We start from the raw sequence: 24,029 nt of genomic DNA, 5'->3' as shown, positions 1-24,029 counted from the left end.
GTTTGGTCCTCAAGGCTTAGAAGGTTTTTCAGCTTCTGTGAGATAGTATTCTGTCTTTGCATGAGTGACTCTTAGTTGAGATATTCTTAGCCAATGCATTTCTTAAAACAAAGAAAACCTTTAAAAACTACCAGTATAAATCTTTTAACTCGGCGTCCTGGAAATGCCAAATTTAACACTTTTAAAGCTTCTGCCCTCAGCCTGCCCCTGTTCGGATGTTTTTCTGACTGGAAGCCAGCCCCTGGCTCCCACCACCTTCACGGTTTCTTTACCAGCCGTGTCTTGGGGACGGAGAATCTTTTTTCTCCATTTTTTTTTCTCCAGAGATTTTTTCTTTGCAATTTGACCACCTCAGCTTCTCCCCCACCACTGCTAGAAGAAAAATCCATCCAACCACCGCCCCCATCAAAGCTCTTTTGGGCTGAGACAAAAACGAGAAGTTTTTCAAAGAAGTTTTTTCAAAAAGGAGGGTGAATTTCGTTACGGCGAGCCCCTTCCACGGAAAAGGGGCGGGGCCTCCCTTCACGGCCCCGGGGCCGCGAGCCCCGCCCACCGCCACCCCGCCCAGAATCTAGCCCCGCCCACCGGGCCCCTCCCACCCCGGCTCACGGCGCAGCGCCCCCTGGCGGCCCAGTGCCGTGTCCCGCCGCGGGGCGGCCCCGGAAGCGGGCGCCGAGGTGGGCGCGGCCTCGTCGCGGGCCGGGCCCCTGACTTCCGGGCGGCGCGGCGGGCGGCGCCATGAGCGACGTGGTGGAGCGCACGCTGAGCGCGCTGCCCGCCCTGCTGGGCCCGCAGCACCCCGCCGCCGGCCCCGGCCGCCTGCCGGCTACCTCGCGGCTCGGCAGCCTCATCAGGAGCATCACGGCGCTCACCTCCAAGCATGTACGCGCCGGGGCCTTCCTCCCTCCTCCTTCCCTCTCGCCCCACAGAGGCTCCGGGTCCCCGGGGCCGCGGCTGGGTGGGCTCCGAGACCGGCGGTGGATGTGCCCCCACATCGTGGGGGGCTGCGGGGCGGGACGTGGAACATGGGTGGGTGTCAGCAGCGGTGCTCCGTGCCTGCAGCAGGGAGCGTGGCTCTGCCCTCGGTGGTGAGGGTGCGCTGGTGCTGAGCAGCCTGTGAGATCCTCGTAAACGAATAACCGTTATTTACTTCACGTCTCGCCTCCAAAATTATGCAAGGTTTAAAGTAGGATTAATTTCTTTTTCTAGGAAGAAGAAAAGCTAATCCAGCAGGAGATAGCCAGTTTGAAAGCAATGGTTTCTGCCCCCACCACTACACTTGTAAGTCCTGTTAGTCTGCAGGAGCAGCAGACACAAAGTGAAGGAAACAGTGCACCCCTCTCTTTTTGCCTAGTGAACACATTATCTACAGCATAGACACATAATCATCACCATTAAAAAGTACAGATGTCAGTGTATTTGGAGCCTGGTTAAGATAGTGAGGGTACTGTCATTCTGTTCTTTATTAACAAATTGGGACAATATCACATTCAGATGTGCTCTCAAATAATGTAGGAAAAAAGTCGTGTGATGAAGTATTTCTATCAATGTTCTCTGCAGTCTGACATTGTTCTTATAAGTAGCTTCTGCAATGTAAGAAGCTCTTCTTTGTCATATGTGCTGTTGCGCACGTCTGAGTTCTAGAATTTGATGTATATGTCTGGTTTGGGTTAATTAGTGCAGGTTTGAAGGGAAAAATAGTCTTACCTCATATATAGTGGTAATCCATCCTAGGCCAGTGTAGTGACTGGTTAAAGATTGCATTAACAGTGTGATATCTAACACTTCAGATAACTTCATAATATTTTTTAAGTTATAATTTGGTGTTGATTATATGCATGGTAATCAAAATTAGATAACAACTTTGAGGGACCTATATGGAGAGTTCTGCTGTTGTGGTCAAAAATCATTATTGATTCACAAAAGAATGTTCATAACAACAACAAAAAAATTAGAAACACCCTGGTTTTGTGTATGTATATATAGGAAACGTCTGTGAACCTGCATATATTGCCATCAAACTCCTCCACTCCATTAGAGCAGTGAAGAAGAACGTGAAACAAGGCTGACTGGAAACCTTCAATAATTTATTTTTGGTATTTCAGCGACTGATGAAAGAATGTATGGTGAGACTCATCTATTGTGAAATGCTGGGATATGAATCTTCCTTTGGATATATCCATGCAATCAAGCTTGCACAGCAAGGAAATCTTTTGGAGAAAAGAGTTGGTACGTGTATGTGGTTGTAGCCCTGTGGTATTTTCAGTGTTCTTAAAGTTTCTTAGAACTTATAACTCATGTAAAAATACAGCTTATTCAAAGTGTTCTTCTACTTTCATGGTTTCATTTTGTAGTCTTTCCTTTTTCTGAAATAACTAAATCCCTAGTTTGTGAACTTTTAGAACGGAAGGTAAGGGAAAATATTTTAAGTCATTGGTTGTTCTTTCAGTGTTTTGAAATGCAGCACTAATAAACAAGTAATTTCCAAGAAACACAGCTAAAAACTAAATCCAAGCTGAATACGAGTTTCTGTCAGGATCAGACTTTGTTTTGAGCATTAGAGTACAAAGTTAGAACAAACTGTTGATGTCAGACAATTACCGCAAGCACAGTACTGGTTTCCCAGCATTTAACTTGCAGATATTTCTTTAGAATTTTTGTAATGAGCTTAAGGCCACTTTGCTAACAGCAATAAATGAAATATTTTTATCTGTTTTGGTGATTGTAATATTCTTTAGTTTAGAAACAGTTGTAAGAAATGAGTCAAATGGCGAGATCCTTAGAGCATAGGTCTAGAAGTTCTTGAGGAAGTATGAAAGGCTATTTCAGATTTCTTTGAATTTTCATGGAGCTGATTTCCTTGCCTGCCTGCGTGGCTATAAAACATTTTCGACTAGATTTTGTTTGAAGTAGCTGTGAGCCTGTCTCGTCTGGAGAATTTCTTGCAGTTGCTGGTTCAACTGCCTAGTGAAGACGTTTCTTCTTGTTTGCAGAGAAAATGGTTTAACTCCAAGCAATACTATGTCTGCATACACAGAAGGAAGGCAGTGTCTTGCGGGATATGCTTGTTTGATATCCTTTGTTTGAATTTCGTCTGGATCATCCACTCAAGTATTGGAGTTTCTGAGAAAATGCGTTACAAGTGATGATTTAAAGTTGTTTTTTCCCCGAATAATGAAAGCCAGTGCACAGATGCTCTGGTAGTGACTAAGATTTTCAATCTTCACCAAACCTGGGAGGGCAGGTGGTAAGCTGTTTTGAAGAAAACTTTATATGACCTCTGTAAGTGTCAAGAACCAGTGTGTCTTGTTATTAATCAGTTTAATCGGTTTGAGACCTTTCCATGCTAGGGTTCCTTTTAAGTAGGTTTTGGTGAAGCAACTTTTTTTTTTAAATGAAGGGACTTAAAGTTCCCCAGACACGAAGAGCCCTTAAGCTTTGATCTGACAAAAGGATGTTATCAAGAGTGTATGTGGTTTGTTTGTTTATTTTGCTTTGCAGCTATGTGTGATACATAAGGTTGACCTTGTCTGTTCTTGGTGCCATATACCAAGGTCTTTAAGGAACCGTTGTCAGTTGATTCAATTAAGATATTATTAAGTTATTCTCTTACCCAGTATTAGCCTCGATGAATGAAAGTGAACTACATTTTTATAGGTTTGCTAAACTGATGAAGTGTAGTTCCACAAGCAGATAGGTTCAATTGTCTGATAGTCCAGACGCTAAAATTTAAGTTGTTCATTTTGATCTCTACGTCTTAAAAGAGCCAGGCCTTTCCTGACTAAGATTCACGTCTAATACAAATAATTACAGTATATGTCTGAGTGGTGACACACTCTCCTAGTCCCTGCTTTAACTCCCTTAGTTTGAAAGGAAGAGGATTTTCTTTCTCTGAAGAAAAAGGTTTCTGGTAGGCTTCTCTTCTGGGATTTTGGAATTGTTTCTTCTTTGTTTATAAATAACCAGGGAGACTTTGGCATAGGGTGGTGAAATAATGTTATGTTCAACTTGGAGTGCAGAATTATATTTGAACTTTATCTTTTGAAGAAAGAGAAACAAATATAAGGAAGTGCATTTGATTAGGAATATACTTTTGTCAGCAGAGGAGACATTCACTATGCAGAAAGTGATTTCTCATGATGTTCTTTACTGCTCTCTAGCTCCTAACAGTATCTTATTTCTCACAGCAAGTGGTTTCTTAGCCATTATTTATTGAGCTTTACTGCAACTTAAATACAGTAGGTTTGCTTGGAAAGAAAAGGAAGTCTTGGTACTTAAAACATGAGTTACTGCCATCCATCAGTGGCTTTTTAACTACTTTTTTTTTTTTTGAGTTAACTCTTGTATTACAGACATGCTTAGGTTTTCTATCTTGAAGTTGCTTATCGATTGTAAGTAGTAATGGAGGCTGCTTTCTTTTATAGGTTATTTGGCTGTTTCTTTATTTCTCCATGAAAATCATGAACTGCTGCTTCTACTTGTCAACACAGTTGTGAAGGTACAGTGCTTTTGAAGGTTTGGAGGTTAACTAACCTTGGACCAATTCTTCCATTTTAAGCCACGCATCTCAGCTGTGTACTCACTAGTTATATCTCTTTTTTGTTTAATCTTGGCATTCCTTTTATTGAATCCATATTTTCTTAAATTTTACCCAGGAGAAATACCATCAAACTTTGCTTATAGTTTTAAACTCCAGAAGGAGCCATGCATACATATTGGAATGAATTGCTTTTAGTTGACATAAAGTATCCATTGGCTTCTTTAAGTTATTTTGATAATTTTGATAGAGAGAAACTGAAAATATGCTTTGGAGTGACACTGAAAATCCATTACCTAGTAATATTTCATGGGTGTCATCTTCTGTGTTAGTACATGGAACAATTGTAACTTACATCCCTTATATGTAGCGATTACTTTGATGTTACAGTAGGTAGAAGTCACGGAAACTTATAGACTGAAAATGGTACTTGTTTTGCTGTTGTGATGGAAACTTTTTATAATCTTTAAAAATCTGTTTTGAAACTGGTAGGGGTATGGAAAGAAGTGAGAAATAAGAGTCCTCAAAGAGCTAAACCAAAACGAGCACTAAAACCTCACCGTGGCAAATGGCTGGAGTAAATACTGATGTGAGCTGGAAATCTTAAACATGTTTAATTTGTTTTGAAAAATAATTCTAATCCTATTTCATGAATCCATCCTTGCTTCCTTTGATGTAAGGTTACAATGAGCTGCATCTACTATTTTTAATTGTATTTGGGACAGATAGGGAATTTTTAAATTCTTCCTCATTTGTAGAATGTCATGTGTAATTTGCATTCTCTTTTTAGGGCATAGATAATGTCTTAATTTAGTGTAAAAATATGTAATTGGTACTATGACTGAGCTTGCTCATCTTTTCTTTATAAATTGTTTGGGCTAGATCGAAGGCACTAGAGAGAATACTGTTAACTTCAGTGTAAAGTGACTCATGTGCTTCTCCAACTGGGGACTCAGTTTAGTTTTATGATCATCAAACTCTTTCAGTAAGCAAATGCTGATTGTAGCTCTCTGTTGATCTCACATAAATTTAGAGTAAGAATGTAGTTCTATAACGTGAGTGTGAGAAGTTGCTTGTTACTGTATAAAAGTAGGAAAGAGCCTGGTTAGCTCAGTGAGAGATAACACTTCAAGTAGACAATATCATGGCTGGCAGCAGGATGCTTGCTGTAGGTGAGCTGGATCCAGCCTTCTTGCAAAAAGTTTGGGCTATGTCTGTACAAAATTGAAGTCTAAATGAAGAATGACTGTCTTATTTCAATGTTTGTAATAGGACTTACAGAGCACTAATCTTGTAGAGGTGTGCATGGCATTAACTGTTGTCAGCCAGATCTTTCCACGGGAGATGATTCCAGCTGTTCTTCCCTTAATAGAAGACAAGCTCCAACATTCGAAGTACGTATTCATTTACACAACTGCAAGTGGCCTTGTAAGGTTGAATGGCTTAAGCTTGTAGGTGGTTTTAGTAAACTGATGTTTTTTCTCTGATTTGATCTTTCTTGTCATTACTTTCAGAAATTGTTCCTCTTAGTTTCTCTTTTATTCTTGTCTCATTTATTTGCACCCTTGACTGAGCACTGAAGAGGTATTATTTCTTTTAATAACCACTTTTGATAGGTAAATGTAATTTACCTTGTCTGCTGGAGTCCTTTTAACAAATATATGTAGGTGTTTGTAGAGTAAGTGGAGAATCAGACTGGGATCCTGTCATTGCTTGTTTGTTCTTTTTATAAAGTTCTTTCTATAACCTTATTGGTTAAAGTATATTTGCAGATATGCATAACCTTAATTTGATTATTTATATAATCTCATACCTAGCGGATAACATACTATGAGTAAGTTTACTGTAGAAATAAGAAGTGCAAGTTGTTTTGCTAAGTAAAGTACTTAAAGGACACAACATCTTGATTTTGTTTTGTGTAAATCTCATTTCTCTTCAGGGAAATTATCCGAAGAAAGGCTGTTCAAGCTTTATATAAATTCTATCTCATTGCTCCTAACCAAGTCCAGCATATTCATGATAAGTTCCGGAAAGCCTTATGTGACAGGGATGTTGGAGTCATGGCTGCTTCTTTGCATATTTATCTTGAAATGATTAAGGTAGGCAAAGAATTAGAAGCACATCTGAACCCAGCAGCTATTCATATGTTTCTTTATTTGAAGCACACTAAACTGTACAGAAGCTTTTTAGCAAAATCTTACTACAAAAATATACTTGTTAGACAAGTTACCTTACGTGATCATGGATATGTTGTATTTGTTCACACTAGCTCTCAGTCTAGTTTGACAGCTTGACTTCTTGCATAATCCAAATGCTCAGTGTCATTTGCATCCTTAGCTAGAGACCAAGATTAACTTCCGCAGTATGTTAAAGGATTCACTGAAATTTGACTGTAATTTTTTTTTCCATTGCCTTGAAGTTAAATTTACTCTTTTTTTTTTTTTTTTTTTTTTTGCAAAAGTGCAAGAAACAAATGCTTTAAAATGAGGAGCTTGTAGATGTTCAGGGATGAGAGTAGAAGTTTGATTTAAAGAAATAAAATATTGGCCGCTTTGATTGTATTCAATTTATATATTGTACTTTGAGTTGCTATATTAAAGTATTTGCATTGTATTTCTTTCTTATGTAGGAAAACTCATCTGGATATAAGGACTTGACGGAGAGTTTTGTAATGATCCTGAAGCAGGTAGTGGGAGGCAAGCTTCCTATTGACTTCAACTATCACAGTGTGCCAGCGCCATGGTTACAGATTCAGCTTTTAAGAATATTAGGGCTGTTAGGAAAAGATGATCCAAGGTAACCAGGTCTTTCTCTGTAATTAATACTCTGAATGCACAAAGAATATAGTTACGAACACTATCTCATAGACAACCTTTCTGTCTTTTTGTAAAAGGATTTCAGAGTTGTACTTTTTATGCATTAATTCATTATTAACCACTGAGAAGATACTTTTTAAATAGAGAAATTAGTTTCTCAGCTTCTGGATTGGCTATGCAATTAATTAAGGAATATTATTGAAATATATTTTCTGAAAATTATGTTACTAGGTTATGAGACAACTGGGTAAAGTTCCACAGTAAAGATAATTTAAAAAATGGTATAATTTCGGGATTGCCTAGTTATCTGTGATCTTTTTTCCTGTGTTTTTTTTTTTTTTTTTACCCAAACACTTTTGTTTTTCTTGTGATATGGTAAAACGGAAGCGTTTTTCTTGTTGTATGGTAAAAGTTTCTTTTGAAAGCTGCAAACGTTGTATGTCATTTAGAGATAGCTTATAGAGTTCTAACATCTTAAACTGAATCTGTGGATACAAATAATTTGCATTGCAGATTTTAATATTGGTGTTTGGGCTGTTTGGAAATTAAGACCACATGCTGCAAATAAGAATTTTAAATATTTCTTGTTAAACAGGACAAGCGAATTGATGTATGATGTTCTGGATGAATCTTTAAGAAGAGCAGAAATAAATCATAATATTACATATGGTGGGTGAGGGTCTTTTATATAATTACCAGTATTTGGAAAGGTTGAAAATGAGTACTTGATTGCACTAAATACATATGCAGCGCTTCTGAAAAATCTAATTGTTCTTAATGTACAACAAATGTATTCTTAGGTGTTTGACTAGTAAATTGTAGAACAAGTGATATATTTCTGAACAGCAAAGTTTCTTATTACTGAAGTAAAACATACTTATTTAGAGGGAATTCATCTTGACTGAAAAGCCTTTATCTTATGTTTGCGTTGCCCTTGCCCTTAAATACAGGAAATTAGCTTCTTCATGAAAGCTCTCAACATTGTCCAAGTTGAAATAAATAGTGAAAGAAAAATCCTAGTGACACAGTCCTGTTTATTAGAAATACTTAGATCTTCAACCATTGATATTTTCTCTGCTCTAAGAAAGGCAGTATGTGTGCAAGTGACAGCATCAGCTCTTTACAGCTGTGTATGGCTTTTTCTCTAGCAACAGTTAATTCTGGAAATGTTTTTATTCAGTGATAGCAGTGCCTGTGAAAAGATGTTTTTGGCACACAGTTTAGAATTTCTTAAAACTATGTTCATTTCGTTATCCTTTCTGTAGGGAAAGCTGTATTTTTTGCTAGAACAAAATCAAAAGGAATAATTGCATTGTTAAGGTTTTCTAATAAGAAGCAGAGTAATTTATTTGGATTTTTCTTTGCCTTCCCTTCTGCAAGACCTTAGTGCATCTAAGCACCCAGATCCGATGTTCTAGAGCCCTACACCTGAGAGCTGCTTCACAGTATATTAAGGACCAAAAAAACTCCATCCCGTTATTTTATTGTTAAAGGAAAGCTCCATAGGTGATGCCAAAGTACCTATGCTGATGGGATGGAGAGGAAATTGAGATGTTTTATAACTGACTTTAAAAGGGGAATGTGGACCAGAGCTCTAGATCTAGTGTAATGCCTGCTTTGTACCTATTTTCTGAACATTATGTAAGCTCCACCAAAAAGGAGGGTAGGGAGGAAAGTATTGTCATGTAGTAAATAATATGTGAGAAAGTACCTGTCATATGTTCTGTATATTCAGTTTATTGCTTCGATGAGACAAGAACATACGAGATACTGGGAAGAATGTTTCCTTATAATACAGACAGTTTGCACTTGGAGTTAGTAAGTTAAACTGTAGACTTGTGCTAAGTGCTTAAGGTGCCAAAGTGAGCACTTTATCATGATTTATTCAGTGACAGAATTTAGATATTTAACTCTTGTTCATGTGCAATCAACACTTTATAAAATATTACTCAGTGATACCAGATCAAAGAAGATTATAACTGATTATTCTTTTTTACACAAAGTCCTTAGTTATTGTATGTTTCTTGCTTGTTGTAGGCAGTTAACTTGGATTAGTTATTTTTTTTGTGCATCGTTCAGTTCACTTCTACCTTTTTCTCAGCTATGCAAAGTTTTTAAACTCAGGAACAGCATTTCTCTTCTTGTGATGATTTAGGTTTACTGCTGTAACTAAGAAATCATGAATTATTGAAAAATATTTTGCCTCAAATCCGTAATCTAAAGACTGTCACAGTCTGCTCACTTGAGCTACTATAGGAGACTTCAAGGTTGGAAGAACTTTTAAAGACAAAGTTGTACATGGAGTGGCAAAGACTAATCAAATTAATCAGTGTCTGTGCATATGTATATGTGTGTATACATATACATAGCACAAATAATATTAATTTAACAATATTAAATAATTTCATTATCTTATAATACAAGATTGAAGAAATATTAATAGATATAACAATCATTATAGTAATATTTAGGTATTAAATTAAAATATTTTATAATATATTAAAATATATATATAAAAGGAGATGGTCTTTCATCCTGTTATTACATAAGCAGGTACTCTGCAGTTTAGTTCAGCACTGCAGTTCCTTGTTAGAGTCAATGAGCTAAAGCAGATCCAAATGCAAAGTGATGGAAATATGTAATCACTTAAATTATTCAAATGCTTTTGTACACTGTAACTAAAATGTTGTATTAGTTTTGTTTTCTTTTTTGATTCTGTAAGAATTTAATCTCTTCTGTGGGCTTCAGACACCCAGTAAAAGTTGAGGTGCGTGTTGCTTTTATGCAAAAAATTTTGATTCAACATACACCTGAACTGGTCCCCATGCCATTTTATATTCTACTTTGTTCTCAGTTCATTCTTTTTTTTGAGTAATGACAAATTGTGTGCCAAACTCTTCTTGCTTCACTGCATGTGTGTGGCAATATTTCAGCCACCAAAACCAGAATAACCATGATTTGCTCTTTTATGTTAGTGGATTATGAGAAAAGGAATATGTCTGCTGTTAGGATATGTAATTAAATCTGTACTGTAGTGTTAGCTGTGTATTTCTAAGTTGAACAGAGTATGTACAGTGAGAATATCATTTGTTTGCAAAAAAGAAATGTATTTGTGTACAAAGTATCTGCTTAAAAGCTGAAATTATGGGTTACTCAGCTCTTTGGAAGTAGACACTTGAGTAAGGTACAAGACTGCTTTAAAATATTAAGTGGACTGCATTCAGTCTTGTAATTTTATCATACTAGCGTGTATGTCTGTTTGCTTGTTAAGTTTTACATAATAGAATTATTTAATACATATTATTTGCTTCTTTTTCCCTAGCCATCTTGTTTGAATGTGTCCAAACAATTTATACAATTCACCCCAAATCTGAACTACTCGAAAAGGCTGCCAGGTGTATTGGAAAATTTGTTTTGTCACCCAAAATTAATTTGAAATACTTAGGTAAGGATGATTTCATTAACAAGTTTTCAGTTTTGCCATAATGGTGCATATTCTTGTATATAATTTTCAATTCCTTATATTCTAGGTTTAAAGGCTCTGACCTGTGTTATTCAGCAGGATCCTAATCTGGCACTTCAGCACCAGATGACAATAATTGAATGTCTGGACCACCCAGATCCTATTATTAAAAAGGAGGTCAGTGAATTTTTCAAAAAACAACCAATGAAGTTACTGTATAAGATGGGTGGTAAGTTTTCTAAAACGAATAGTGTAAGAAGCATATTGTGTCACATTGATATTGTTTATAACTGCTCGCTCTATCAGTACTTGAGACAAACTGTGCAGGTAAGAAGCATGCTTCATTTAAAACTTGCCAAGTAAAGACAGTTGCTCAATTTGGCATTGTGCTAAGGTGTTTTTGTTTTGCCTGATTACTGTTTTGAGTAATCAGAATCAATGAAATCTATCTTTTGCTTTCTCTTTCAGACTTTAGAGATTCTTTATAGAATTACAAATGGACAGAATGTTACTGTCATAGTTCAGAAGATGCTTGACTACTTAAGAGAAAGCAAGGAAGAATACGCTATCATCACCTTAGCTGGCAAAGTAGCAGAACTTGCTGAGAAATATCCTTTTATTTTTTAGAAGCCTTGAGTCGGAGCTCAGCCAATCATTACATTTGTACCTTTCAAAGCATCTTTCATGATCTTTTTAATCAAGTTGTTATATCTGTGGTTTCCACTCTTTCAAATGCAAAAAAATAAGCAAAAGAAAATTTGTATAAAAATGACTAGAGTGTTGTATTTCTCTGGGAGTAATAGCACTCAAAATTCTTCATTTTGGCTTTGGGGTTTAGTATTTAAACGTTGTATTTGTAATTTAAAACTTGGAAGTCCTGTGCTACTGTATAGAGACATGCCTCATTGCTATATTGAGTGCTGTTCTGTAATTGTGAGAATGATCTCCCTGCTAGATAACTCTTCATTGGTTTATAGATTTGAAGATAACATTTTCATGGAAATAAAGATTGATCAACTATGCATGAAAGATAAATGATGGTTAGGCATTTGGTATATGGTGGGTATTGCTGTGAGACTTGCCATTGCTTGATTCTCTGTGTGTATTCTTGTCTGATATTTGGGTATTAAGTTGTTTATAGTGGGGAAGTACCTTACCGTTCCATTTGTATGGCACAGACAGTAGTACAAAAACAAAACAGCCAGCAAACAAACAAGCTGTACTCATTTTTCTGTACTGTTGAAAATTTCCATTCAGTGGTGTGCATTTTCAGGATTTGTTTGAGGTTAGGCAAAAATAATGTTTCTTAACCTCCAGAGTTAGCAAAGGCTGTTCAATTTTTAAATATATAAAAAGCAACATTGCTTTCTATGGAGTACTTCTAAATGTTTATTTTTCTTCAGCAAAACAACAGCAAAATGCTGCTGAAGAGAAGAGCCCATCTATCATTGATCAAATAATACTTGATAAACTCAAAAAAAAAAAAAAAAAAAAAGGTTCTAGAAAGCTAGCATGGGACAAATGTGAGCTTGAAATAAAATAGAGCAGGTTTTCAGAACTAAGTCCTTGTGTGAATGTCTCCCTACTGTGTGAAGTCTGCTTAAACCATTCTTTTTCACTCTGTTGTTTATTTATTCATTCACAACTTAAGATGTATTTATTACCAAACTAAAAAGGAAAAAAAAAAGTTATGCCTCAGCACTTCATTCCTTAACATCTGGACAGGTATGCCCCTGACAATGGGTGGTTCATCCAAACAATGAATGCAGTGTTTTCAGTTGGAGGTGATGCTTTGCATCCTGACATCCCAAACAACTTTCTGAGGCTTTTGGCTGAAGGTAACTCACCGAGTGCTCTGAAGAATTATATCTGTTACTTAATTGTCTGGCTTGCTCTCTTAAAATACACTTTGACATAGTAGTTGATGCAGGTGGCATTTGCATTTCAAGCAAAATATGCATTGTTTTCCTCTCTAGGATTTGATGATAGAAAAGAAGATGAACAGCTACGGACGTATGCAGTACGGTCTTATTTAACATTACTTGAAGAGGAAAATACACTCTATCCACAGAAATTCCTACAAGTAATGATTTGGGTAAGGTAGACACATGGTGAAAATTGAGTACACAGATGCGAACAAACTGACAAAGGTGGTGATGTTTTTAATAAATGTTCTTAACTGTTTTAGTAATGCTTATTGTATTTTTACTTGAAGTTGAGATAATACACTGAAATATAATGACCTCTTCTGGTGCATGAGAACTATTTAGCTTGTCCTAGTTTATCAAAAAGCTGATGTGCTCCCTTTCAAGGCAGTTTACTATTGGAATGGCTTAGCAGCCATCCTAATCTGCCTGCATGCTGAGAGCCTTTCTGTCTTTATCAGAGTTAGGCCAGATGTGGTTGTGAAAAGCAGTTTTAGCCTTGTAGTTAACTGTCTGAGTCCTGTGATAGTATTCTTTGGCACTTGTTTAATATTCAGCTACCGTCCAAGGAAGAGGCTGCAGTATGAACAAACCGTTTTTTGTAAGGGCCTAATCACTGTTTAGCTTTCTTTTTGAACAGTTATTTGATCTTCAAGAAACTCAGAGTTTGAAACTACAGAGATAAACACAAAGATCATCTCAAGCATTTGCCATGATAGAGAAATCATTTAGAACATGTTTAAGACCTTGTGTCATTCAAGCAGTTTGGAGACAGTTTAGTCAATTGTGTAGGCTTGATAGAGCTGTTTTTCTGCGGTAGGACTGGAATGCCTTCGTGATATGCAGTTGGATGTTCAGATTGCTTTTCTGATGCTACTGAAAGCAGTTACGACCTTCCTATACCAGTGATTAAACCAGTAGCAAATTGGAGCAGTTGGAGCCAGCATGGTGGTACTGACTGCTGTACTGTTATGTGTCAGGTACTTAATGTAGGCAGCTTTAAAGTGAAAAAGATGTTAAAAAATAAATAAATGCTAGGAGTCCAAATCTGGTAGAGAGGTATCCCCTTACACGGGATCTCTTGCTTTCATTTTATTTGAATAGGAAGTTCTGAGATACTAGTTATTTCAGTATTTGTGATACTTTTTCGAATGTGAGGTGGATTTTGTGTTACTATTTGTTCCTACATACTAACTTAAAAACTCAATGCACTGCTGTGTCTTAAGCGTGTATTTTCTCTGTTCATTGTGCATAGGTTTTGGGAGAATATTCCAGCCTTGCTACAGATGTTGATCCAGAAATTATTTTGACAAGGCTACACAGCTTGCTGAAGAAGACTTTTGTTACCTCTGACACTAAAGCATGGATTATGGCTGCAGTCACCAAGATAGCATCACGCACCTCCTGCTCTAAAACAATTGACAAACTAATCAAAGAATTCAGCAGCTCTCTAGATACTTGCATGAGACAACATGCCTTTGAATTGAAGCATCTGTGTGAAGACAAAGTATTGATGAAAAACTTGCTTCCGTTTGATGCTAGTTGCAATGATGTGGCGGTAAGATAGCTGCAGTGTGTGTTGTTCCTGAACTAATTTGTAGTTCTAGGGGGTTAAGTATTTGGCAGAAGGTGTTTTCAAAATGAATTATTTGACAGTTCTGACTAGTGTCAGTGTTTAGTCCCCTTAAAGTGGGTTTTGAGAAATATACTTTTTCAGATGTGATGAATCTTTGGCTCTGTCATTCAGTACAGAACATGGTATTCAGTAAGCTGAAGTAGCTTTAACAAAATTACAACTGCATACATTGATTTTTTTAATAGGTAGACCTGTTATAGTGATATGGTACAGCTTTCTAATTAAAAGGCTTTGCTTCCCATTTAGAAACTAGTAATATTTGCACTGGAATGATGGAAAATAGTATTGATATTGCTGGTGTTTTAGAGTAAGTCTCTTTTTTTTTTTGACTTCAATATTTTCATATAATGGTGGGTCAACCATTTTGAGAAAACTCCCCTCTGTGCTTTTTTCTTTTTTAGACAAAAAGTCAATATTGGAAGAGCTAATTTAAGTTACAAATCTTTTTCAACAGAGTTGCTTAATAATTTCTGTACATAAAACATTTTCATAGGCCTGAGGAATACAGCAGCTTTACTAGTAGTTATGGGAAGTAAGACAGAAGATCCTAATCTTGCTGATAAGACAGTTTTCTTCTGGTAACGTCAGGCTTGTGTATAGGAAATATATTCATCGCTTTCTCATTTTTCTTAATTCTGCGTAGGTAGATGCTTCCTTATCTTTTCTGGATGGGTTTGTGGTTGAGGGACTTAGCCATGGTGCAGCGCCATATAAGCCTCATCACCAGAGACAAGAGGAGAAGCTTTCTCAGGAAAAAGGTGACTGCAGAACTTCCATTTTACAGTCCAGTGTTTTCAATGTTCTTACTTTTTGCAGTGAAAGCATTGTAAGAATTAGATTGGATTGCTGTTTTTTCTCAGTAATCACAAGTGTTGATTAGCATCTTCCACTGGTTTAGAAATCTTGGAGGTAAGATAGAGGTTAGGAAGAATGCTCATAAATATTCTGGAAGGTGACTTTGCTAAGTTTATTTTGATGTTCTTTATAGTTAACCAATTTTTACAGGTTGGTAGCGTTTGAACCTGAATACAGCTGCTGATTATCACAAAGCCCCTCATATCCATTCCTTCTTGCTTTTTTATGGAACGGGACACTTCCTTAGTACTTAGTATTGTCTCCTCCTTTGTCAGCAGACCTCTCTCATCCCAGATGCGCAGCAGTTCTGCCTTGTTTCTTTATTTGGGAAGAAGAAAGTGTAGGGCCGAGTGGAGATGAGAGAAAGGGACTGTGCACCCATTAGTAGTTTCAGGGCTGTAGTAAAGAGTCTGTGCTCTGCTTCTTACATAACTTAACATAAACAGTCATTGTTATAGTCCAAAACAATTTTTAGAAGGTATTCAGACTACATTTTGATTGGTAAAGCATGGGTAAGATGGGTGGTCTTGCATCCTGATTTTCCAGTCTTATTGAAAGCAAGTTATCACCCAAGGTGTCAAGAATGTTTGCAAAACAGATGGTGATATATGGACATGCTGCTGTGGACTCAAAGATGTGTTACGTAGGTGCATGAACAAGTAGAAAAGCTTATTTATTTAGATCTGGTGCAGTATTTCACTCTACAAATAGAAAGGATTGGCAGTTGTTTTAGTGATACTCCATAAAGTCGCTTGTTCTGTATAATTGTAGTAATTAAAATGGTAAAATTTAAAATTAAGTGCTACCAAATCAATGCGTGTTTTTAGATACATCCTTTCGTGTCTAAATGGAAGTTACTTCAGAGTGGACACATCTGTTTTTAATGAGGATGGGATCCTGACTGGGAAGCTTGAGACATGTACAGCATATCAATTTTCAGAAAAAAAAAATAATTTTTCTTACCTTTTCGTGCCTTACTATAACTCTAAAATATTGTCTGTCTTGCAGCTCTGAATTTTGAACCTTATGGATTATCATTTGCTTCAAGTGTGTCCTCATCTGGCATCACTGGTAGACAGTCCCCCACTGGTTTATCTTTTGGGTCTGATGCGTCGGGTAACAGTGCTGAGACTGGGCATAAAGAGTGAGTTACTTTTCATTTTAAATGAAGTACATTTAAACTTATGTCCTTGTCATTATCATATGCCTTTGCTGCCTCTTTGCTTCATTAAATGGAACTATAGAATACAATTTAACTTGGGAACTTCTATCATGTAAGAAGAAATGTAGGATAGCATCTTCCCTGAAATAACTAGAAAATAGGCTAACACAGTTAAACTGTTTTTTCATGTTCTTCATGAGCAACAGCTTAAATGATAATGCAGTAAAATTGAGACAGGATTAACTGATGATTAAATTAAGTGTTTTTTCTGGATTCTTTCAGTTTTTTATAGGCCACGTTTGCTTTTTATGGGCTTAAAGTAATGTGCCTTTTAAGGAAACCTGCTTAGATCAAAATAAGGCTAAGATTTGCCGTGTAAGATACTCTTAAGTTTTAGAACAGTACAAATAAATTCTATCTTTGTAGTTCCATAAAAAATAGTTACATCATTTATACCGTGGTAGATGGGCATACAGAAAACTGTGGAACCTTTCTTGAGTTTTTCAATCACCTTGTGTAAAAAAAAAAAAAAAAAATGAGTGAGGCTTTTAGGTGAAAGAGTTGCAGCACTTAGCCTGTGTCTGAATTTACCTCTATTGGAGTTTAGGTTGTACAAGAACTTGAACACATCTTACAAGAAATACTTTCTAAGTCTCATAACTTTCAGCCTCTTATATTAACACTAACTTACGTTGTTTTTAAAGAATCAGCAGTGGAACTATTTAAAGATATACTTAGAGATTCCCATAGTTTTTCTCCTGGAGAGAAATACAGATACTGTGTTGCTTGTATTCACTCCGAAAATGTTATTCGAGCATGTTATAAAAGTAATCTGAAACTCTAATTTGACAAATGCAGTCTACTACTGTCTGAAGGTATCTATGCTTACTTTATAGCGTAGTTTGTATTTGCATTTGCAGGATGCTTTAAGTGATGAATGACATTACTAACGTAGAACTTTATGCAGATAGAAAAGCATTTGTGTTCCACTACTCCCTGTGTATATCAGAATATCAAGCCTGCAGATGGTGTTTAGAGCAGAGTGCTGGCATGCTTTTATGAAAATGATGTTCACACAGTCCTGAGTCCTGTTTCGTTTGCTTTTTTTTTTTTTTTAGGACAAATACTCTGAAACTTGAGGGAATAAGGAAGTTGTGGGGCAAAGAAGGCTATCTTCCAAAGAAAGAAAGCAAAGCTGGGAAACCAGATGAGCCACAGGCTGCTTCTTGTGGCAACTTACTAGCAGAACGGGTGATTGATCCTCCTGCATCTCAGTCTGATCAAGTTTCCAGCCTCTCTGAGGAAGAAAAAGAAAAGCAGCAGTTAGCATCGACATTGTTTGTTGGGCTGGGATCAAATGCTGGTGTCAGCCTGGTAAGTGATTCTTCTGTGACTTACCAGCCTGAAGTTCGTATTTAACATTATTTACAATTAAAAATACTTTTATGCAAATAGAGATCAAATCAGCATTTTGGAAAGCTAGGTGAATGATCCATGTCATTGAAAAACTGTATGAAATGAGCTTTGTAATCTGATAACTTGTTATGAACGTGAAACTGGTCGGATACTACTTGACCAAACAACCTCTGAAGTAGATCTCATTCAGTGACTAGAACTTCCTTCTGTTTACCTTCAGGTTTTGTTTTCAATTTTCACCAACAACTGTTCTTTGACCCCAATTGTGCAGAGCTGCTGGCAGTCATTTGGCTGTAAAGCTAGATTGGCATCCTATTTCAACGCCTTATTTATTTATGTATGATAATAATGTCAAAGATTGAAGAATTCACCATTAAGTAATCTTTATAAGACTAGCAATACCAAATTATTTCACTCACGTTTTGGCATTTATTTATTGTTTTAACCAGAAAATGTTTACCTGTAGCTGCTTTTAATAAGAACTGTCAATTTGTTGTGGAGAACCTAGCATCATTCTTGCATTATAGGCTAATCCAACACCCCTTAAGAAATTTAACAAAAGCTGTTACTAGATCCATTAACATGTTTGCAATCTGTTTGTATTTGTCATCTGGACTGATATGTTGGTCATTATTTGCCTTTGCTGCTTCTGTTTCATTGTTAAGTTACACAGCGTATTGCTGGAAGCTCCCTCCATCTCCATTTTTTTTCTTTTTCAGATGGGGAAAATGGATGTGGCTACTCAGAAGTTCAAAAGAAAATCAAAGATAAATGAAACCCAAAACAGTGAGGAGGCATCAGACATCCAAAACGGTGATGCTTCAACTTTTGGTCCCTTACTTGATACAGTGCCTGTTAACAAGGAAGACTGTGAGGGAAATAAACACACAAGATTAAGAAAACCTTCCCTCTGTTCTTCAGATACCGTGGAAGATAACTTAGCATTTGAAACACCTCAGTCCCTTAAAAAGCCTGGGCTGGATGACAGACTTTCAGATAGTAGGCTGTCACCGTTGTCTTTGTTTGCTGATACTAATATTGAAATTTTTCAGCCTTCTCCAAGTGCTTTGTGTGAAAGTGCCAACAAAACATTGTCGGTCCCTTCCTTACCAAAAGAACTAGAAGAGCTCCCTCACTCCGAAGTAGTGGAACTTTGTCAGAGTGATGCCTTAGCTCTGTATTTATGTAAGGTGTGGAAAGACGACTCTTTGTTGCTCGCTGTGTTTGCTTCAAATAAAAAGGGTTCTGCGCTTAATGCTGTGAACTTAGTGTTTGAAAAAGCAGAACACTTTCAGGTAAGAAACTTAGTTTCCATTATTTCAAATTTACTTGGAATTTTTTGCTTTTGTTTGCATTTCAGTGTGTCATATTTAGTTTAATATAATAGATGTGCCTTTTTCCCTAAACATGGCCTTAAAACCTGTGTTATGGCTATTACTTACCTCCTAAAGGGTAATGAAAGAAGTCTCAGTACTAAACTTAAAATGTCGTTTGATTTAGCATCTCAGTTTTCTTATTCACTTTGATTTCATTTCCTACTGTTTGCTTCTCTATAACAAATGTGTATGATTCTTCAGTTCTGAATTCAGTTTCTTCCTTCAGTTTGAAACTGAATGCAAGTCTAACCAGGAACACTCAGAATGGTATGACCTGAGTTGCCAGAAAAATCACTAACTTTATTGCTGTGGCTATTGGGCTCGTGTGGTCATTATTTGTATTTATCTGGTAGGCAGACATGTGAAGGAAGAAACTGCATCATAAAATTGTGAAGTTTTGGTTTTCTTTTCAAAGACCTTGGTTATATTTTATTCTTGTTCTTACGCATGTGGTTGATGTTGGAGAGGAGTCAGTTTATTTTTGAGATCAGCTACATCTGGGATTTAAATACAGCTGGTAAAAGCATGTGATTGCCTTAAACGAAACTTTTTAATAGCTGTTTAAGAAACACATATTGGCATGACTCCATGAATTTTACTGGAAGAAGGACAGAATTATAAAAACCTTTTGTAGACACTCAGCAAGTGATAACAGGACAAGAATTAAGTCAAATGTTCAGTTTATAATCGAGTTAACCAATTAGCAGTTCCTCAGTTAGGAAGCCTTTTTCCTTCTGATTTCTAGCTTACATCAAGTCTGCCATAGCACTGATAGGAAACGAACATCTAGTGTTTGTTTTTTTTCCTAGTAATTTGTTTAATATCCTACGTATCTATGGTTGTGGTCTGTGTTGCTAGTTTGTTTGGAGAGGCCAAGGACTGTTGAGCAGCCTTGAAGTTATCCTCGTTATTGGGGATGATTTCTCAACATTCTGCTTTTATTTCATAATTGAAGCTGCTTTGGGTATGTTGCAATGCTTCTTGCTCTTCTATATTAGTTTAGTTTGGGACTGAACTGCAGAATTCAGGTTCTGCCTCTCAGAGCAATCACTCAGAAAAAAAAAAGGGGGGGGCAAATAAATAGCAAGAAGAGATCAATTTCCTCAGTTTTTATTCTCATATTGCTTTTGTAGATGCTAATGATTATCCTTGATGAGAACTGAGGAACGGTAGCTCTGTTTGCTGGCCACCGCAGTCCAAGAAAAATCAATTGAAATAAAAAGCACTTACACAGTTTTATAGCTGTACCTTAGCCCTTTCCACAACTTGACAAGCAGTACTGAAATATTCTACGTTCCTTTTGAAAATGCAGATTTTGGAGAGTCCTGCCCACCAGTTCTCTGTAATTGAAGCTCAGAGTGTGGAACATTGCCAGAAATGTGTTTGGATGGACAAAATCTGTACACAGGGAATTCTTCCTGGCTCCATTAGTTACCAGTCAGAGATGGAATCTTGCCTTGAATTTTCAGTAACTTTATCATTGTTGGATTTCATCAGGTAAATAAGCTGCAGTTTTTAAAAAAAATGTGTCTATTCAAATAAGTATTAGACAAGTGCAGGATGGTTTGGGTATTGACTATGAAAATACAAGGCTTCATCTTGAGCAACTAATTTTAATCCAACAGAAATTACTGCTAATAATAATAGTAATTTGTTATTTTCATACTTTAAAGAAAGAAAAAGGGGGGTGGTGGTGGTCCAGGAAGAAGTACAAACCCAGAAGGAATGCTGACTGTAGCTGCAGGTTGGAATAGTCTTGAAACATGGAATGTGGTTTTGAGAACTAAATGAACAGGAAGGTAAGAAGGGCATGCTGTTTTAAAATACCGCAAAATATAAATGTGTCTACTCAAATCACTTATTTCAGTTGCAGAGTCCCATACATTACGTGAGGAAGTAGACAACTCTTGCATGGGGGGGAGAAGTCTTATTTTCAGTAGGCTATTTGCTAGATGAACTTTTTCATTGGGCAGGTATCTCAAGGTCATTCACTTTGGTCTTTTACTTATATAAAGCAAGGAATAAATTGTTCTATATTTCTAAATTAAAAAAAAATAGAAACTTTTTAACAATAAGCTGGGAAGAGCAGCGGTTTCCTTAAACTAATCTGCATTTGTTTGTTGCTTGCTCTGTTCAGTTGCTTTTGGATATGGAATTTATTTTTAGGAGACCAAATTTATTCTGAAGAATTTTTTATTTTACTATGATTTGTGCTGAACTTTAGGCCAATGGAAATGACTACAGAAGACTTCGGGAAGCTGTGGTTGTCCCTTTCCAATGATGTGAAACAGAATATAAAAATGTTGCCTTCTCAAGATTCCCTCTCAGCAGCTCTGAGTATGCTGCAACAGAAGCTGAAACTCCACATAGTAGATATTATAGGTGAGTGAAAATACACCTGTAAGGTTGCTTACAACCATTTTTCCTAGGAAAATGAATATATGGAAGCAGGTACCTTAGAGTTCAAGGCAGTGAACATCTGAGTGTATGGTAAATGCAGGGATGCTCTCCTAAGGACTTCATTGGCCTTACTCAGACCTTTGTCAAGGTTGATAGCAAAGTACAAGTGTACAGCAAACAACAGATTTTACAAGGGAGCAAACTATTCCACTGAAGAGTTTTGGATAGGACAAAAATGTGGGAATGAAACAATTCGACAAATGAATCTGGAATTACATGCAGGAGGCATACATTTTTGGTGATGAAGAACAGGGATGAGAGTAGAAGAGAACAGAAGTTTGCGAGAAAAATAGTTTTTGTGAATTATACTATAGCTATATCTAATTGTTCTTTCATTTTTTTCTGTGACCTCTGTTGTTTTAAGGTAATGAGGGAATATTGGCATGCCAGCTGCTTCCATCCGTGCCCTGTCTGCTGCACTGTCGTACATACTCAGGGATGCTGGCTTTGTGGTTCAGATCGCCTTGTTCAGCTCTTCCAGATGGTCTGCTCTATCAGTGTCAAAAGGTGATGGAAGAATCCTAATAACAACAGTGCCTGCCTTAACTTAATTGGTTTGTGAAAAGCAAATGAAAGATTTCTATAGTTGCACTGATAATTACCAAAGCTAAATTAAGATACTGCTTTTCAGAAGTATTAAACTTTCTTCCAAATGGCATATGTCATATGGACTTGTGGGGGAAGAATGATGACCTAACATATGCCTGCAAAAACATGCTCAGGACTGTACAGTGACTAAGGAGTAATCCATTAAAGTATTGTTACCTGTTTGAGTGTAATGTACATTTCTTAATTTTACTGTAAATGACTGAAAATATTTATTTTCATTACGCAGCTTTTGTAGATGTCAACTCTAATTTCTCATAGCAACTACTTAAATATAACTTTAAAGAAAATAAATCTATTATGTTCTCAGACTTGAACACTTCCCAGGATCACCTGATTGTTTTGAGAACTTGTCTAAAATTGTTTTTAAACATTGCTGGCAACAAGACACCTAACAAGATGCAAGTAACTTACATAGCAACAAAATCATGCTTTAAAAATAAGATTTGAGTAACACCTCATGACCTTTGCTTCCCATTTAAGTGTTGACATCTAAGTAGGGTCTTGGTAGGAGGCAGGCATGTGAAATTGTATGGAAGCACCTCGGGTATGATCTGAGGCTCTTCAGGTGACTTCCTGTCTGCAGTTCTTCCTGCGTCATGTTTCAGTCACACTCTGTTTCTCCAGGGCTCTGCAGCAGTCACTGAATCTTGAGTATGTCCAGAGATGTATTGTGTAGATCAAGTCTGAGAGCAGTGAGGTGGGGTAGTTGGCTTGTGGGTATGTTCACTGCCTGTCAGTCTTAATCATGTGTATTTAATCTGGCTTGTATCTCCGTCCATGAAAATTTATGTGGAGGGAACTCTCATTTTTATTTTCTAATTATTAATAGCTTGAGTATGACTGAGAATGACAGATGTGGTGTGTGTGTGTGTCTACTAGCTGCAGTAAGGCATACGAGATCTAAATCAGTCCAGCAATCATGATAAATGTTTGGATTGTCTCCTTTTCTTCCTGAAATAATTTCAGTCTTGAAAATCCAGCAATCTTTATTTAGACGTTAAATGAGATCTTTAGTACTTTAAAATATTTATAATTGCTTATGTTTTTATTTTAAAACATGAAAGGTTGTGCAGACAGTACAGACGTGGTGTAAGTGGATTCTACAATAGAATTGTCTCCTTCATGTATACTAACATGAAATTGAATGCTAACAAGGAAATTCTTTTGTTATCTTTCAGTTTTATTGATTCTCACCCAATAAGCACTGGTGGTAAAGGAAAATAAAGTATTGTTTGCTAGTGTTTTGGTAAACGTTCATGAAATCACCATAAGAATGTTAATGTGCGCTGATGGTTTCTTTTTTGTTTAAGTCAAGCCACTTGTAGTATTATAATCAAAGCTACTTTTTATTGCTGTTTCAGTACCTCCTTGTTGAGAAATCTGAAGTGCACTGAACCTGTAAATATACTTAATGTTCTGCATACTTTAATGTTTACTTGTTACTTTGAGACAGTTTATATAAATGAAAACTGATTTATAGTAGAATAACTTCCAGCAAACTGTTTCTCTGCTGGTAAATCAGACCTGTGTTATGCAATTAGACTTTTGTAATTATATGAACTGTAATGGAAGCATCTATTTCTGGCCTTATGCGTTTAAACCATTTCAGCACGGAGTTGTTCAATGTCCTACTGTTTAAAAAGTGAAAAAAAAAACAACCTTCTGTAACTCATGTAAATCCTATGACCTTTTTCACTGTATGAATACTGTACGTTAAGCTGTAAATATTCAGTTCTAAATGTTGTGCTTACATCACATAAAGGGTTTTGCAGGA

General features: G+C 36.7%; 1 protein-coding gene across 3 annotated transcripts; it reads left to right on the top strand.

Moving 5' to 3' along the window:
* Window positions 1-715: 715 nt before the first annotated feature.
* Window positions 716-24,029, top strand: AP4E1 (adaptor related protein complex 4 subunit epsilon 1). 3 transcript variants are annotated; one of them, XM_035554038.2, is made up of 21 exons: window positions 716-882; window positions 1,210-1,281; window positions 2,106-2,229; window positions 4,425-4,498; window positions 5,810-5,931; window positions 6,477-6,636; window positions 7,167-7,333; window positions 7,949-8,022; window positions 10,676-10,798; window positions 10,884-10,993; window positions 11,285-11,424; window positions 12,542-12,654; window positions 12,793-12,911; window positions 13,997-14,299; window positions 15,021-15,135; window positions 16,241-16,376; window positions 17,513-17,768; window positions 18,530-19,105; window positions 20,499-20,683; window positions 21,411-21,568; window positions 22,011-24,029. In XM_035554038.2, exons 1-21 carry the CDS (start codon window positions 739-741, stop codon window positions 22,169-22,171), a joined length of 3,432 nt encoding a protein of 1,143 aa, XP_035409931.1. In that variant the 5' UTR covers window positions 716-738; the 3' UTR covers window positions 22,172-24,029. The 3 variants fall into 3 exon arrangements, with proteins under 3 accessions (XP_035409931.1, XP_035409933.1, XP_035409932.1); XM_035554040.1 differs by lacking the exon at window positions 716-882 and adding an exon at window positions 2,994-3,247 and having other exon boundaries at window positions 1,264-1,281; XM_035554039.1 differs by lacking the exon at window positions 716-882 and adding an exon at window positions 2,994-3,282 and having other exon boundaries at window positions 1,264-1,281.

The sequence above is a fragment of the Cygnus atratus genome, chromosome 11 (genome assembly GCF_013377495.2).
Source record: "Cygnus atratus isolate AKBS03 ecotype Queensland, Australia chromosome 11, CAtr_DNAZoo_HiC_assembly, whole genome shotgun sequence".
Lineage (NCBI taxonomy): Eukaryota > Metazoa > Chordata > Aves > Anseriformes > Anatidae > Cygnus > Cygnus atratus.
This window is presented reverse-complemented; position numbering and strand designations above follow the sequence as displayed.